The 19,099-nt window shown below is 37.3% G+C and overlaps 1 protein-coding gene across 1 annotated transcript in view; it reads right to left on the reverse strand.

Annotated features, from left to right (window-relative positions):
- LOC127881090 (uncharacterized) overlaps positions 1-19,099 on the reverse strand; it is a 101,416-nt gene that overhangs the window by 17,164 nt on the left and 65,153 nt on the right. The window contains exon 3 of the mRNA XM_052428778.1: positions 11,464-11,642. Within this exon, the coding sequence (XP_052284738.1) occupies positions 11,464-11,642 (179 nt within the window). The remainder of the gene's footprint in view (positions 1-11,463; positions 11,643-19,099) is intronic.

Below are 19,099 nucleotides of genomic sequence, written 5' to 3' on the forward strand. Positions count from 1 at the left end.
AAATTTAAAAGGGCCATAATTCTGTAAAAAATCATCCGACCAGAACCGGCTGATAATATGCACATCTCCTCTTGGTAGTGAAGCTTCCCATAAAGTTTAATTGAATTCCGGTCATTAATTGCTGAGAAATAGCCCATGACAAAAATTGTGCACGGACGGACGGACACACGGACAGACAAAGCGGCGATTATATGCTCCCCCCAAAATTTTTGTGGGAGCATAAAAATCTTTTTGACAAAAACGTAGTAGATCAAGCGTACAATAACATGCGTCTTTCCCTTGATCCCAATGTTGCCCCAACAACTGCAACAGGCAAAAGCTAGAGCATCAAAGTTAATGTATTGACCTTGTGTCAAGTTCTCGTAGTGGTGTTTTAGTGCATGCACTGTGCACCCTGCAGCAGAATTTGCCAGCCTTTAGGTCTTTCTAACCACTCAAATCATTACATTTCATTAAGGGATATTAAAAACTGATGGCTTCTACTGCAAAGCTTTTAAAACCAGTCTTAACAAAGAAGAATATGTAGAATTAAAGGTTCATGGAATTATTGATTGTTTTTCAAATGAATGGCCATATACAACATATGTAATTTTGTCTTTAATATCAAAAGATTCTCAAATTGCTATTTAGTGCTTTTTCTTGTAAGAAAATTAATTACATAAAATCCTTTTGCTTAAAGTATAAGAATTGCAGGGAATAACAAGAGCACCGCCTATTTTACTTTTTAAAGGTAAAGGGAACTATCTCAATACTTCAATCAACAAGAGAGGTGTTTTTCAGAAACACAATGCCCCCTACTGCGCTGCTTTGAAGCCATATATTTGACCTTTGACCTTGAAAAATGACCCTGAAGTTTCACCACTTAAAATAAGCATCGCCATGAGATACACATTCATGCCAAATATCAAGTTGCTATCTTCAATATTGCAAAAGTTATTGCAAAAGTTTAACCAAGGTTAAAGTTTGTGACAAACACATACAATGACAGACAGACAGGCCAAAAACAATATACCTCCGATCATTCAATCCGGGTGCATAAAAAGGAGGAAGGGTGGGGGTGGAGAGGGGTGTATAGTGTGGGGGTGTGGCCATTTATACTTTATCTTCCAAAAATAAGAAAACAAATGAAAACAAAATGGGTGTGGATATATTCTTGGGTGGGATGGTTGGACGGTCTGTCTAAAATAAAATAATAAAAATAAATATTTTAAATATTTGTGTTTTCTTAACCATGTTTCAACAATATATATTTTTGTATGGGGGGGTGGGGGGAGTCAGGGTCGGGGGGGGGGGTTGAGAGGGGGTTATAGTGTGAGGGTGTGGTCATTTATTAGATGATCTTTCAAAGATAAGAAAAAATGAAAAATCAAATATTTATAATAAAAAAAATTGGCGGGGTGGATTCAGGGGTGGGGCATGGGGGATGATTTGGGTGGAGTGTATTGTGGTGAGTCAGGTAAGTGTTGTTTTGTCAAAGTATTAATCAAATCTGATCATAAATAAAGAAGTAATTTAAGCAAAGTTTAATAATTTGACCTTGATAGTCAAGGTCATTCAAAGGTCAATGTCAAATTCAACTTGCCAGGTACAGTACCTACATAATAGTATGAAAGTATTTGAAGTTACAAAGCAATAGCCTTGATACTTCAGAAGTAAAGTGGATCTAAACACAAAAGTTAACCAAATATTCAAAGTTACTAAGTAAACAAGAGATGTGTTCGTCAGAAACACAATGCCCCCTATTGCACTGCTTTGAAATTTTATATATTTTTTTTTTTACCTTTGACCTTGAAGGATGACCTTGACCTTGAACTTCCACCACTCAAAATGTGAATCTTCATGAGAACGCCGCTTTGAAATTTATTTATTTTTTATCTTTTTTTTTTTGACCTTTGACCTTGAAGGATGACCTTGACCTTGAACTTCCACCACTCAAAATGTGCAGCTTCATGAGAACGCCGCTTTGAATTAATTTTTTTTGACCTTTGACCTTGAAGGATGACCTTGACCTTTCTACACTCAAAATGTGCAGCTTCATGAGAAGCCGCTTTGACATTAAAAAAAAAATTAATTTAACTTTGACCTTGAAGGATGACCTTGACCTTGAACTTCCACCACTCAAAATGTGCAGCTTCATGAGATACACATGCATGCCAAATATCAAGTTTTATCATCAATAATGCAAAAGCTATGGCCAAGTTTTTTATGTGATGGACGGACAGACTGACATACACACATACTGACAGACAGTTCAACTGCTATATGCCACCCTACCAGGGGCATAAAAAAGGGCAATAATTCCGCCAAAATGCCAACCAGAGTTATGCAACTTGTCCTGTACAGTCCTCTTATGATAGGTAGCGATTGTTCCAAGTCTGAAAGCAATAGCTGTGATACTTTAGTAATAAAGTTGACCATAATGCAAAACTTAACGAAATTTTCAATTTTCTAAGTTTGAAGGGGCCATAATTCTGTCAAAATGCAAGAGTTACATAACTTTGCCTGCATAGTCCCCTTATGATAGTTATTTAGTGTTGCAAGTATGAAAGCAATAGCTTTGATAATTTAGGAATAAATAGGATCTTAACACAAAACTAAACTAAATTTTCAATTTTCTAAGTATAAAAAGGCCACATAATTCTGTCAAAATGCCAGCAAGAGTTATCTAACTTTGCCTGCCCAGTCCCCTCATGATAGTGAGTAAGTGTACCAAGTTTGAATGCAATAGCTTTGATACTGAATGAGAAAAGTGGACCTAAACACAAAACTTAACCGGACGCCGACGCAGACGCTCGGGTGATTACAATAGCTCAAAATTATTTTTCAAACAAGATGCGTTTGTGAAACACAATGTCCCCCTATATGACGTTTGACCTTGAAGGATGACCTTGACCTTATGAAGGATGACCTTGACCTTTCACCACTCAAAATGTGCAGCTCCATGAAATACACATGCATGCCTAATATCAAGTTGCTATCTTCAATATTGCAAAAGTATTCATAAAATAAGTGATTTGGGCCACATATATTTGACCTCTGACCTTGAAGGATGACCTTGACATTGACCTTTCGCCACTCAAAATGTGCAGCTCCATGAGATGCACATGCACGCCAAATATCAAGTTGCTATCTTCAATATTGCAAAAGTATTTATAAAATAAGTGATTTGGGCCACATATATTTGACCTCTGACCTTGAAGGATGACCTTGACCTTTCACCACTAAAAATGTGCAGCTCCATGAGATACACACGCATGCCAAATATCAAGTTGCTATCTTCAATATTGCAAAAGTATTCATAAAATGAGCGATTTTGGCCACATATATTTGACCTCTGACCTTGAAGGATGACCTTGACCTTTCACCACTCAAAATGTGCAGCTCCATGAGATACACATGCATGCCAAATATCAAGTTGCTATCTTCAATATTGCAAAAGTATTCATAAAATGAGCGATTTTGGCCACATATATTTGACCTCTGACCTTGAAGGATGACCTTGACCTTGACCTTTCACCTCTCAAAATGTGCAGCTCCATGAGATACACATGCATGCAAAATATCAAGTTGCTATATTCAATATAGCAAAAGTAATTGCAAAATGTTAAAGTTGGCGCAAACAGACCAACCAACAGACCAAAAGACCAACCAACAGACAGGGCAAAAACAACTATAGTGGGGGACATAAAAATATATAAGCTAAAAATAACAGCTGAACCAGTTGCTTAGGAAGTCCTTTTAGAAATAACTTAAATAAGTGATTCTTAGTGAGTCAATAGTAACATTTGCAAGTGAATACCCTAAACCTTATTTAACCAGATAGCATAGTAGTAAAATGAAATTTGAAGTTTTTATCAAATGCCTATAACATTGTGTTTATATCTGTTGTCAATTGGTGCTTATTTGTTGCAAATTAGAACTAAATGTAAAATCTCTACAGAATTAATGGGGATAATTAATTACAAATTATGCAGATGAATCAGTGTAAATGTACACTCTATACAGAACAGACATGGGTACACTCTCTACAGAATGGATGGGGGTAAATGTACACTCTCTACAAAACAGATGGAGGTAAATGTACACCCCTCTACAGAATTGATGAGGGTAAATGTACACTCTCTATAGAATGGATGGGGATAACTGTACACTCTCTACAGAATGGATGGGGATAACTGTACACTCTCTACAGAATGGATGGTGGATAATGTACAATCTCTACAGAATGGATGGGGATAACTGTACACTCTCTACAGAATGGATGGTGTCAAATGTACACTCTACAGAATGGACAGAATGGATGTGGGTAACTGTACACTCTTTACAGAATGGATGGGGGAAACTGTATACTCTCTACAGAATGGATGTGGGTAACTGTACACTCTCTACAAAATGGATGGTGGTAAATGTACACTCTCTACTGAATGGATGGTGGTAAATGTACGCTCTCTACAGAATGGATGGGGATAACTGTACACTCTCTACAGAATGGATGGTGGATAATGTACACTCTCTACAGAATGGATGGTGTCAAATGTACACTCTACAGAATGGACAGAATGGATGTGGGTAACTGTACACTCTTTACAGAATGGATGGGGGAAACTGTATACTCTCTACAGAATGGATGGGGGTAACTGTACACTCTCTACAAAATGGATGGTGGTAAATGTACACTCTCTACTGAATGGATGGTGGTAAATGTACGCTCTCTACAGAATGGATGGTGGTAAATGTTCACTCTCTACAGAATGGATGGGGGTAAATGTACACTCTCTACCTTATGGATTGGGGTAACTGTACACTCTCTACACAATGGATGGAGGTAACTGTACACTCTCTAAAGAATGGATGGGGGTAAATGTATTTCTCTACAGAATTGATGGGGGTAAATGTACTTCTCTACAGGATGGATTGGGGTAACTGTACACTCTCTAAAGAATGGATGGGGATAACTGTAAACTCTCAACAGAATGCATAGGGGTAACTGTACACTCTCTACAAAATGGGTGGAGGTGACTGTACACTCTCTACAAAAAGGATGGAGGTAACTGTACACTCTACAGAATGGATGGGGGTAACTATACACTCTCTACAGAATGGATGGGGGTAACTGTGCACTCTCTACAAAATGGATGGAGGTAACTGTACACTCTCTACAAAATGGATGGAGGTAAATGTACACTCTCTACAGAATGGATGGGGGTAAATGTACACTCTCTACATAATGGATGGATGTAAATGCACACTCTCTACAGAATAGATGGGGTTAAATGTACACTCTCTACAGAATGGATGGGGGGAACTGTACACTCTCTACAGAATGAATGGGGGTAACTGTACACTCTCTACAAAATGGATTGGGGTAAATGTACACTATCTACAGAATGGATGGGGGTAACTGTACACTCTCTACAGAATGGATGGAGGTAACTGTACACTCTCTACAGAATGGATGGGGGAAAATGTACACTCTCTACAGAACGGATGATGGTAAATGTACTTCTTTACAGCATGGATGGGGGTAAATGTACTTCTCTACAGAATGGATGGGGATAACTGTATACTCTCAACAGAATGCATAGGGGTAACTGTAAACTCTCTACAGAATGGATGGAGGTAACTGTACACTCTCTACAGAATGGATGGGGGTAACTGTACACTCTCTACAGAATGGATGGAGGTAAATGTACACTTTAACCAGAATGGATGGGGATAACTATACACTCTTTACAGAATGGATGGGGGTATGTGCACACTCTAAAGAATGAATGGGATTAATGAACACTGTCTACAAAATGGATTGGGGTCAATTATTATACACTCTCTATAAAATTGATGGGGACAAATAATTATACACTCTGCAGAAAGGATGGGGGTTAATGTACACTCTCTTCAGAATAAATGGGGTAAATGTACACTTTCTGCAGAATGGATGGGAGTAAATGTACACTACCACAAAAAGATGGGGATAAATGTACACTCTCTTCAGAATGGAAGGGGGTAAATGTACACTCTTTTCATAATGGATGGGGTAAATGTACACTCTCTACAGGATAAATGGGGATAACTGTACACTCCAACACAATGGATGCGGATTAATTTACACTATCTAAAGAATTGATTTGGGTAAATGTAAACTCTCTGCAGAATGGATGCGGGTAAATGTACACTCCCACATAATTGTTGGGGGTAAATGAACACTCCCAAAAAATGGATTGGGATAAATGTTCATTCTTAACAAAATGGAAAGAGGAAACTGTACACTGTCTGAAGATTGGATGGAGGAAAATGTACACCCTCTAGAGAACTGATAGGGGTGAATGTACACTCTCTACACAATGGAAATGGGGTTAATGTACACTCTCAACAGAATGGATGGGGGCAAATGATCTACTGAATGGATGGGGTAAGAGTACACTCTCTACATAATGTATGGGGGTAAATGTACACTCTCTACAGAATGGATGGGGGTAAATGTACGCTCTCTACAGAATGGATTGGGGAAAATGTACAATCTCTACAGAATGGATGGGGATAAATGTACACTATTCCACAGAATTGATGTGCGTTAATAATTATACACTCTCTACAGAGAAGATGGGGGTAAATGTACAATCTTTACAGAATGGATGTACAGTCGAAACTGACCTAACGGCCACCTGAATTTACCGGTCACCTGCAGACAACGGTCAGTCTGGAATCCCCCCGACGAAAAACACTCTATATTACACTTGAATTTAACGGTCACCTGACCATAACGGCCAACGGCCACTATATTCCACTCCGAAATTCATGTTTGACCTGAAATCAACGGTCACGCGTCAGTCGTCTCGAGTCGCGAAAATTAAAAACACAGCACATTATTTGTCCGTCTATTTTGCGATTAAAGCGTCTGAAAGCGGTAATTGTCTATGATATTTTAAAAGCGGCCCGCTGCGAGTAAACAAATTATAAGGTGTTGAGAAGGTTTCTTTTCCGGGGATAATTGTGGGGTTATCTTCAAAAGAAAATATATCAGAGTTTATGACTTGTTGTGTAATTAACGCTAAATTAAATGACCGCTATTTCTTTGAATTAGAACGGTACAATTACACGGTACTATCGGTTTATGACACCGAATCCGCTTTTTAGACTTTTACGGACGTGACGTCAACGGAACGTGACAAGCTTTATTTACTGAATGAATGAGATGCATGAGTAAACAATTATACCAGCGTTGATAAAGTCATTGTTTAATTTAACAATATGAAATTAAATCAATCTAAAAGATATTATTCTCTATTATTCAATGTACACGCGTAAGTTAATGCTGTTATTATGATTTGTTAATTCAATGAGCATTTGTTTTACACTGTATGCAAACGACTGGGTGGGGTAACGACGTAGTAATACTACCAACTGACCAACCTTCTTAAAATTGTGATCTGAATTCAACGGTCACCTGTGGACAACGGTCACTTTGATCATTTCCCTTGACTGACCGCTGAATTCAGGTTTGACTGTAGGTAAATGTACACTCTCTACAGAATGGATGGCAGTGAATGTACACTCCATCCATAATAGATGGGGGTAAATGCACACTCTCTGCAGAATGAATGGAGGTAGATGCACACTCTCTTCATAATTGATGCGGGTAAATGTACACTCTCTACAGAATGGATGGAGGTAAATAAATTATACACTGTCTACAGAACGAATGGTTGTAAATAATTCTAAACTCTCTACAGAATAGATGGGGTAAATGGACACTCTCAACAGAATGGATGGGAGTAAATGTTCACTCTCTGCAGAATGGATGGGGGTAAATGCACACTCTCTACATAATCAGGGCTTTTTTTCCTTCTTTGCGATTGGCCGTGGACGGACATTTCACTAATTTGACACGGCCAATTCACAAACCTGACATGTCCGTGAATATTTACAAAAACGGCCGTTTTAAATCGTGAAAAACGGACTTTTCGTGCTCAAAACTGTCAAAAACGGCCATTTCGGAACAGAAATATAAGTTTCAAAACTTCGTTTTAAATTCCAAATTCGCGAAAAATTGTCGACTCGCGTTACCGATGTTTGCTTGTTTTAATCGATTTTAAAGTGTTGTGTAACCGGTGAAACCGGCGTAAATAGTTAAAGCTCTGCCTAGCAACGTCACTATAAAAAAAATGGCGACGCGGAACGCTCGTTACTACACGAAGAAAATTTAAAAAACCGCTAAATAATCCTGATTTATTGAAATTTGGGATAACAGTGAAGAAACAAAAGCTTTCTATAGAAGGGTAAGTTTTGAAACATGCACATTGATAACATTATAAGAAGTCATTTGATAAAAGTGAAAGCATCTGCCGCGGCTATGCATTGATGGAAGCTGGTCAAAACGTCCTCTAGTATTGATGACCGTGACTTGTTATTCGTATCTGTTTACGATTGTAAATCTTGGTTAAAGTAATAATGTGGTCCCTTCATATATATTTTTTAAATTTAAATGTATATTCATGACGCATATTCATGATTTAAACTTTGTATGTAGTCTATTTATGCTTTGTGAAAAAAATGTGAAAAATAAAATAACTCGTTCACATTTCTTACAAAAGTACTGTTGTTCAATGTGTACCTAATGTTTCAGATCAAATGACAACCTCCCAGGGAGATCATCATGCACTGGCGAGGGTCAGGCTCACAGAACATGAAAAATATCATTAAGAAGGAATTTTCCTCTAAAGATATTGAGAGAATTGTTGACATTTTCAAAAGTAAAATGAACCGAGTTTTAAAGCTGTAAAGTCCAGAACATGTCTGAGTTATATGCCTTTGACATGCTTTATGTTTATAAATGTTTTTCCTGTGGTAAAGAAGTGTTGGGACCAGGTATTTTAGTTGCATTTGGTACATTAATGTTTTGAAAATCAGATATATGTATATGTGTTGTTATTGTATAAATTACAGTATTCATAGAAGGAAAATATGCCTTTATTGCATTACTTAAGGAAATGAAATTTTGATAATATTCAAGTGTTTAACACGCTTTAACTAAACTAATGCATTGAACTTTGAATTTCACAATTTTAAGAAGTTCGCGATTCGTTTTTTCACAATTTTAAGAAGTTCGCGACTCAATTTTGCACAATTTTGACATGTTCGCGACTCATTTTTTTCACAAAGTGAGGGGCCAGGGCCGCTTCACAAAGTCAGGAAAAAAAGCCCTGACATAATTGATAGGGGTAAATGTACACTCTCTACAAAATGGATGGAGGTAAATGCACACTCTGTACATAATTGATGGGGGTAAATGTACACTCTCTTCAGAATGGATGGAGGTAAATAAATTATACACTGTCTACAGAACAAATGGGTGTAAATATATCTCTACAGAATAGATGAGGTAAATGTACACTCTCAACAGAATGGATGGGGGTAAATGTTCAATTTCTGCAGAATTGATGGGGGAAAATGCACACTACATAATTGATAGGGGTAAATGTACACTCTCTACAGAATGGATGGAGGTAAATGTACACTCTCTACATAATGGATGGTTGTAAATGTACACTCTCAACAGAATGGATGGTGGTAATTTGGTAAATGTACACTCTCTTGAATGGGTGGGGGTAAATGTACACTCTCTACAGAATGGATGAAAGTAAATGTACACTCACTACTGAATGGATGGTGTAAATGTACACTCTCTTCAGAAAGAATGATGGTAAATGTACACTCTCTACAGATTGGATGGTGGTAAATGTACACTCTCTTGAATGGATGGTGGTAAATGTACACTCTCTTGAATGGATGGTGGTAAATGTACACTCTCTACAGAATGGATGGTGGTAAATGTACACTCTCTACAGAATGGTTCGTGGTAAATGTACACTCTCTACAGAATAGATGGGGTTAAATGTACACTCTCTTGAACGGATGGTGGTAAATATACACTCTCTACAAAATGGTTCGTGGTAAATGTACACTCTTTTGAATGGATGGTGGTAAATGTACACTCTCTGCAGAATAGATGAGGTAAATGTACACACTCTACATAATGAATGGTGGTAAATGTACACTCTCTACAGAATGGATGGTGGTAAATGTACACTCTCTTGAATGGGTGGGGGTAAATGTACACTCTCTATAGAATGGATTGAGGTAAATGTACACTCACTACAGAATAGATGGTGTTAATGTAAACTATCTACAGAAATAATGGTGGTAAATGTACACTCTCTACAGATTGGATGGTGGTAAATTAACACTATACAGAATGGATGGGGGAAATGTACACTCTCTTGAATGGATGGGGGTAAATGTACACTCTCAACAGAATGGATGGTGGTAAATGTACACCCTCTACAGAATGGATGGTGGTAAATGTACACCCTCTACAGAATGAATGGTGGTAAATGTACACCCTCTACAGAATGGATGGTGGTAAATGTACACTCTTTTGAATGGATGGTGGTAAATGTACACTCTATACAGAATGGATGGTTGTAAATGTACACTCTACAGAATGAATGGTGGTAAATGTACACCCTCTACAGAATCGATGGTGGTAAATGTACACTCTTTTGAATGGATGGTGGTAAATGTACACTCTATACAGAATGAATGGTTGTAAATGTACACTCTACAGAATGAATGGTGGTAAATGTACACCCTCTACAGAATGGATGAGGGTAAATGTACACCCTCTACAGAATGGATGGTGGTAAATGTACACTATCTACAGAATGGATGGTGGTAAATGTACATTCTCTACTTAATGGATGGGGGTTAATGTAAACTATCTACAGAAAGGATTGTGGAAAATGTACACTCTCTACAGAATGGATGGCAGTAAATGTACACTCTCTACGGAATGGATGGTGGAAAATGTACATTATCTACAGAATGGATGGGGTTAATGTACTCTCTCTACAGAATGGATGGCAGTTAATGTACACTCTCTATAGAATGGATGGTGGTAAATGTACATTCTCTACAGAATGGATGGGGGTTAATGTACACTCTCTACAGAATGGATGTTGGTAAATGAACACTCTTTTGAATGGATGGTGGTAAATGTACATTCTCAACATAATGGATGGTGGTAAATGTACACTCTCTACAGAATGGATGGTGGTAAATATCTGTTCTCTACAGAATGGATGGTGGTTAATGTACATTCTCTACAGAATGGATGCTGGTATATGTACATTCTCTACAGAATAGATGGGGGTTAATGTACACTGTCTACAGAATGGATGGAGTTGAATGTTCGACACTACAGAATGGATGGGGTAAATGCACACAATCTGTAAGACAAATAGGTATTTAATTTGTACAATGCTCCAATTAAATTGTGTTCTCTGTATTTATTCAAGAATTTGTTCCACATACGCAAACAAAGCTTACTTAAATATGATCCGAACTTGGGGGGTAGGCAAACATGCGTAAGTGTCTCTGTCCTATAATCCTTATTTCGAAACTTACTTTACTAAGATGCGATTTCAGACTCTTCTCACTGGCATAGCCCCGGTCACAGAAGGGACACATACACTGTTTCTGTCCAAATGTGGTCTTGTCGTGCTGGCGCATGTGATGTTGGAGATTAGACATTTGAGCAAAGGCTTTGTCGCAGCCGTCTAGCGGACATCGATATGGCTTTTCTCCTGAAAAACAACTCATCACATTAATGTTAGCGGAGCTTTGGGACTATGGGGTTTTAATGCATGTGCGTGAAGTGTTGTCCCAGATACAGGGCAATCAGGGATTACACTTTCCGCTTGTCTGGTATTTTTCGTTTAAACAAAGTCTCTTCTTGGCAAAAATCAGATTTTGATCAAAGTGTGGTCCCTGATAAGCCTGTGCAGACTCCACAAGCTTATTTGGAACGACACTTAACGCACATAAAGCCCAATTTTATTTAAGCAATTGTTTTACATATGTGCTGATCTATGTGAAAACATGGCTTGAAAAATACGCAGAAAGAATCATCCCATATGAGCCTGTGCAGTAAACAAAAGCTTATCAGAGATGAAAATTTTAGCTTTTATGGAAGTTTTCATTCAGGGAAGTCTCTTTTCAACAAAATCCGAATAGGGTAAAAGTGCTATTTGCCCACGCATTAAGCCCCATTTTTCCAGAGCAAGTCTCATAAATATTTGTTTATTCAAACAATAAACCACAAACATTTAACATTTAGCAACACACTGCTCTGGGATAACTCTTGTCATATTCAACTCTATTTGTCTCCCTTGACATACGGAGCACAATTTATCACAATAGACTTTTAATAGTCTACAATTTCACAGAGAGCAGCAAAGCTATTTGGTGCAAATATTGACTGATGCTTGTCTGCTGCAATGCAGGCTTCACTGCACCCAATACAGGCTGCGCTGCACCCAATATATTTTTGAAACATCTGGAAAAAGCTGCAGAGGAAAAAAACGCCTGATCTAGATAACTAAAAACTCTGCGACCTTCTAACATAAATACTGATCTGACCCAATGATCGATTTCCTGATATTCCCAGACATATTTATTGGAATGTTCCGGATGTAAATGTAGATGTATATTGGCACATGTTACGACTATGTGACTGACATGCGATAATTATCAGGCAATGGTGACATTAAATTCTCCATAAGCCAGGCTGTTACTAGAAAATTAAAAACTAATAAATTGCAAATATCCCTTTTGAAGCCAGATAAATAATTGCAGTAATTGTAGTGATCATGCTTGTTTTATTCTGGCTGGAAAATGTTGTTCAAAAAAAGTGTCACCAAGTTGAGTTATGAACCAATTTGATATTCTGGAAATAGAAGCAGACAACATTGCCTTGAACCCTGCCTGCTCATCACACGGGTGTCTGAAAAATGAAACCTTTTTGATTTTTAACTAACATTTGATAGATTGGCAAATATTTACCTTGAATTTTGACCTTGACACAGTTTGGAAGGGCCACTATGTTCTTATAAGCTTGTTACTTATATATGCCATTTGAAAAGTTTGGTTATGCTCAAGAATAAGTTTTGACTTTGCTTTAAACTGTTCCCTTGACCTAGCTGAAGATCACACGACACTAAATCAATCAATGTCTAACACTTTTGTTAAGTTATTTGAACATTCATCAATGCTGGACAAAGTTATGCTCTGTACAAAGTGTTTGAGGCTGATTTTGAATATATCACCTTGACCTTGGACCTAATGGCCTGGGGTTTGCATGACACACGGTGGCCCAATATCACCTTGACCTTGGACCTAATGGCCTGGGGTTTGCATGACACACTGTGGCCCAATATCACCTTGACCTTGGACTTAATGGCCTGGGGTTTGCATGACACACGGTGGCCCAATATCACCTTGACCTTGGACCTAATGGCCTGGGTTTTGCATGACACACTGTGGCCCAATATCACCTTGACCTTGGACCTAATGGCCTGGGCTTTGCATGACACACGGTGGCCCAATATCACCTTGACCTTGGACCTAATGGCCTGGGGTTTGCATGACACACTGTGGCCCAATATCACCTTGACCTTGGACCTAATGGCCTGGGCTTTGCATGACACACGGTGGCCCAATATCACCTTGACCTTGGACCTAATGGCCTGGGGTTTGCATGACACACGGTGGCCCAATATCACCTTGACCTTGGACCTAATGGCCTGGGGTTTGCATGACACACGGTGGCCCAATATCACCTTGACCTTGGACCTAATGGCCTGGGGTTTGCATGACACACGGTGGCCCAATATTACCTTGACCTTGGACCTAATGGCCTGGGGTTTGCATGACACACGGTGGCCCAATCTGTTTATCTCTTCTGCAAAGTTACATGAAAATCAATGCATGCTGAATTCAGGTTTGCCACTCAGTCAATGGGAAAGGAGTTGACTTCTAATATTTGACTCTGATATATGAAATAGACCTTGGACCAAGCGGCATTGTATTTGAGTAAGAGACTCTGAACCATCGTGATTATTTGAGCCTTGTTCTGAAAAAACTGGGCTCAATGCATGTGAGTAAAGTGTCAACCCAGACAGTCCGCACGGGCTACTCATGGACGACACTTTCCACCTAAATTTGATTTTCGGTAAGGAGGGACTTCATTGAAACTAACAAGAGCACCGCATAACGGGTGCCATGCTCAGCTGCGGGTGCATATTTGAAGAAATGATAGCTGCACAGGCTAATCTGGGACTACACTTTACGCACATGCATTATGCCCAGTTTTCTCAGAACGCGGCTCATTTCTTCTGTCAATTAAATTTTAAATTCATCTATGCTGACAATATGTTCTTGACAATATGTTTAGGGTTTATTTCTAATATGTGCCTTTGAAATTGAATTGAACTTTTGTATTTTATTTTCCTCAAACACGATATTTCTAGATTTTCATTTTATAGTTATCCCTTAACATCAAAACTATTATAACTCTTGTCTATGTTTAGAACAGAAATAATTACATCTCGATTTCTGAGTTGTTTGACATTTTGAAAATGTAAATGAAAGTCTCAATTCAGTGTTATACGTACATTATGACAACTAATGAGCCATGTTCTAAGATAACGAGGCTTAATTCATGTGTGTAGTGTTACACACCTTGTTAGCCTGCGGATTCTGAACATTAAGCACCAGATTAGCCTGTGCAGTCCGCACAAGCTTATCAAGGACAACACTTTCTGTTTAATTGTATTGTTGGTTGAATGAAAGTGTCTTCTTTGCCCAAATCCAATTCAGACGGACAGTGTTTTCCCTGAAGAGCCACGCCGACTGGACAGGCTTATCAGGTAGGACACTTTACACACATGAATTAAGCTCAATTATCTAAGAACGATTCTCAATATAGACAATGCCAAAAATGGATAACCGCCCTTGAATATTCGCACACGCCACCATTACAGTACTGAAGAACAAAACAGGGAAGCATTACAATTTTATCTAATATATATAAAAAAATACAAATAAATTGTTATCAATCTCATCATCAAATAATAATTCGTTTTTTAATGTGATTAATAGAAACAAGGTTTATCTGCATTCTTTTAAGAGTACTGTAAATCAGCGAATATAATACGCCCTGGTGTAGAATACGCACCACCGAGTTTGGTCAAAATATTTCGGTAAAAATTGAAAATCCGAGTAAAATAAGCACTAAAAAAATCAGTGTCTGAAATCAGCCATTTCTGAAAAATGTGTCAATATACTTTTGTGTTGTGAAAATAGCAAATCAATTTGATGTTATCAACCATCTGTTTCACAGTAATACCCCGGTATATTGATCGCGATGTGTTATCGTGCTGTTGTCATGACAGTTGAATATTAAATATCTCTGCCTATTGTTTATATTAATACTGTTGATTGTTACTAATAACGCACGGGCCACCTGCTGACACCTGGGTCAAGCAGTCATTATTGCAAAACAAAGAAACAGAGGCGCTGTTGTTTTTTTTAAACATTTAATTCCATTTGACAATATTCAGGACGATAATAATTATAATAATAATAATATCATAAGTAGACAAAGTGGTTACTTCCGTTTTTTATAGTAGTTTAGATGAATTACTCTTCAGAAGTGTTACAAACTTCATACTTTAATTATAAACTTTAACTAAAATTAAATCGCTCGTGTTTTTCTCATATCCCTTTAATTAAAATACGCCACTGTCATTAAGGGAGTAAAAAACAAATTAATTAATTATCACCTTTCAATTTAATTCGGCAATCTGCAGAAAGGTGTAATATTAGCGTCATAGAACTAATTATTTAATTTCCAGTCTCTACTTCAGATATGGTAAATATTCTGTAGAAAGATAAAAAGTGGTCAGCTTGGAATTATTTATTAACGGGTAATGTCACGTTTTTTTTCATTTTCTAATCTCTTTATACGACTTAGCGTCCGGTCGCTATTTTGTAGGCAGACGACGATATTAACTGTGTATTCAAAGTATACAGTGTCTGCGCATGAATGACCCAATATTATCCGATAGCTCCACCTGTTCACACGTTTCATTCGACAACGTCATTTCATGTGTAAGCGAGCTAAATGTTGATTGGCCAGCTACCATGTGCACTAAGGTCAAGCGATGTGTCATAATTGGGTACAGACTGGGTTTCGTTTACTGTTCGAATAGCGAACACTTTCATTGAAACAAAGAGACAAATATAGAAAACCAGTCCGATAAAGATGGCGGATGTTTTCAACAAAATTTTACTAGATTTTCACATTTTTACAAATAAGATTTTTATTGAGCCAAATTCTCAATATTTTTACAAATGGCCCAAATTGCGAACGACAGCGCGAGCACTGTTGCCCCCATTTGATGTAATGGTGTAGTTCTAAATGGCTGCCACGCAGCGAATAACAACGATAAAGTTGAAAATTTTTGCAGGAAAATTTTTGAAAATTCACAGGAAAATTTTTGAAAATGTTCACAGGAAAATTTTTGTTCTGCTTAAAACTCGTATATAATACCCACCCCCTACTTGAAGAAAAAATTTGGCAGGCAAAAATGTGCGTATTATATTCACGGATTTACGGTAATTCCACTCAGCATGAATTAATTCTTGATTGTCATTTGACAAGTTATTTGAAGGAAACACTTGAAATACTTTCTTTATATCAGCATCTAAACATGTGCACACATGTGGTGTCATGGGCATACCCATAAATGCTTTTTATCCTCACTTCCCATTGAGTGTATGTCTATCTATTGCAGATGTTTTTAAAAGACCATTATCTTACTTAATTTTACGATCCGGTATTAATGAAGAAAAACATCACGTATTTGGTGTGATTTAATTTTTTTGATTTTTTATTTAAACTTTATGACAAAAATTCAACAAATACATGTTTGGGAAATGAAGAAAACATCATTGGAGCTATTTAAGTTTATTTAAGGCTTCAGTTTATTCTTGATGTACATTTTTATCGATAATTAAGATTTTTCAGAAATAAGTTAAGTAAATATTGAGAACACAAAGAAAGTTTATTTCCGGCTATGGACTCTGATATTACCTGTGAAAGGTTATATAAATGATAATAAAAAAAAAAGTTGAAGGCAGAACCTGATATGTACTTTTCAATAAAAAAGTCTGACATCTTACACAGTTTTTCACTTGTTAATTTAAAATCACAGTATTTATTTCCTGTTAGAGATTTATGCGTAACCTTGAGAGCGGTAAATATAAGTTATATATAATAAAAAACACTCACATTTTAGACTTAACTAGATACATAAATCTTACATAGTTTTGCTATATATTTCCGGACCAGTTAAAAAAAAACAAAAAACCTTTGTCTATAATTTTTTTATATAACCTTTAAAATGACACTTAAAAAAGGAAATATTAATAACAAAATAGAACATATTTAGACAAAAGAAGATATGTACAATTAAAAAAAGAATTGAATTTACAATATTTCTTACTGAGTATCTCGGGAACTATATAAGTACGGCATTTACAAAAATGTATAAAGAAATAATACAGATTTAAACAAAGGCAGATACAGTAGAAACCCGATGGCTCGAACTTGATTCGCTTGAATTTCCGGTTGGCTCAAACTGTCATCAAAGCACCGATTTTTTATTGCTATATGTTCCTATAAAATTGTGTGGGATGGCTCGAATTCGCAAGGCTCGAATTTTCTGATGGCTCAAACTGTTTTCACAGTCCTGTTGACAATTTTTACACATTCTTTTGTTTGGATGGCTCGAACTCATTTCAGGTCACATAAACTGTTAATCGATTAGGACCTCTTGATTTAAGGCTATCAATAATTTATCTAACACCAGTTGCAAACGTGCCCTCTACTTAATTGTTAATTGATTTAAGTAAAAGATGGCATTTTGTATTAACCCATTCATGCCTAGCGTCCTGAAAAAAGGACATTGCAAACAGCGTAAACCCAGATGAGACGCCGCATGATGCGGCGTCTCATCTGGGTCTACGCTGTTTGCTTAAATGAATTTCTGTAAGAATTGTTCTAAATATAGAAAAAAATATACTAGACATCCCTAATTTTGGAAATACGTGGATCCAACTTAGAAGGATGGGAGAGTCCATTGGGCATAAATGGGTTAATGTAATCAGAACTTATCTCAAGGAGTGCGAAAACTCACATGCATGTTTTGTACATTAGTGCTCTATGTAATACCAGAAAATGTGCTACGTTAAAACGTTCTGATATAATTTGCTATAAGATATTTGTTTAATTGTATTTGTTACTTTTTTAAAATAATAGTAAACAAGAAACCGTCCGAGACGGGTGATGGTCCCCAAAGGTTTTTTTTGTCACAATATTGCACTATATATTCAGATAAAAGGAAACGTCTTGAGGGCACAGTAGTTGGGGGGAAAATAATTTTTTAATAGAAAATTTCAAAGGGCCATAACTCTGTGAAAAATCATCCGACCAGAACCTGCTGATAATATGCACATCTCCTCTTGGTAGTGAAGCTTCCCATAAAGTTTCATTGAATTCCGGTCATTAGTTACTGAGAAATAGCCCGGACAAAAATTGTGCACGGACGGACGGACAGACAGACAGACAGACGCACACACGGACAGACGAAGCGGCAACTATATAACAAATAATATAGAAAAAAACTTAAATAATTATTTCCTCCACTGCAAATTTTCTCAGTATGACAATAATTAAATGAATGGTCTGAGACGATTTCACAAACCTGTGTAAAAGAGGTCTCATCTTAGCAAAGATACAGTCTAGGCACAAAAAGTCCTCCCGGATCAGCCTTTGTTAAATGCAGGGGATAATCTGCCATGACACGGTACTTATTAAGCCTCGGTGTGCCGGGGCAAAGCTCAATTGCATTTAAACAGCATATTTGAGGTATTTTTCCGCAAAATGAAATCTACTTTTTGCAGAGATTCAGCGGAAAAAGAAGCTTTCTGCAACTTTTCTGTAATTTATCGGCATTTTCTCCCTGTTCTGTAATGCAATGCGAAAATCTGAACTAAGGGAACCCTTTACCACTTAGAAACGTATTTTCAGGCATTTGTAGCCCCTTAGAAATATTTTGTATTTAATTTAAGACCTTTCCGGCAGGCTGTTCTGGTTTTATGCTGTTTGCACATAGCCATTTTCTCTATAATTTATGCT

The sequence above is a fragment of the Dreissena polymorpha genome, chromosome 5 (assembly GCF_020536995.1).
Source record: "Dreissena polymorpha isolate Duluth1 chromosome 5, UMN_Dpol_1.0, whole genome shotgun sequence".
Lineage (NCBI taxonomy): Eukaryota > Metazoa > Mollusca > Bivalvia > Myida > Dreissenidae > Dreissena > Dreissena polymorpha.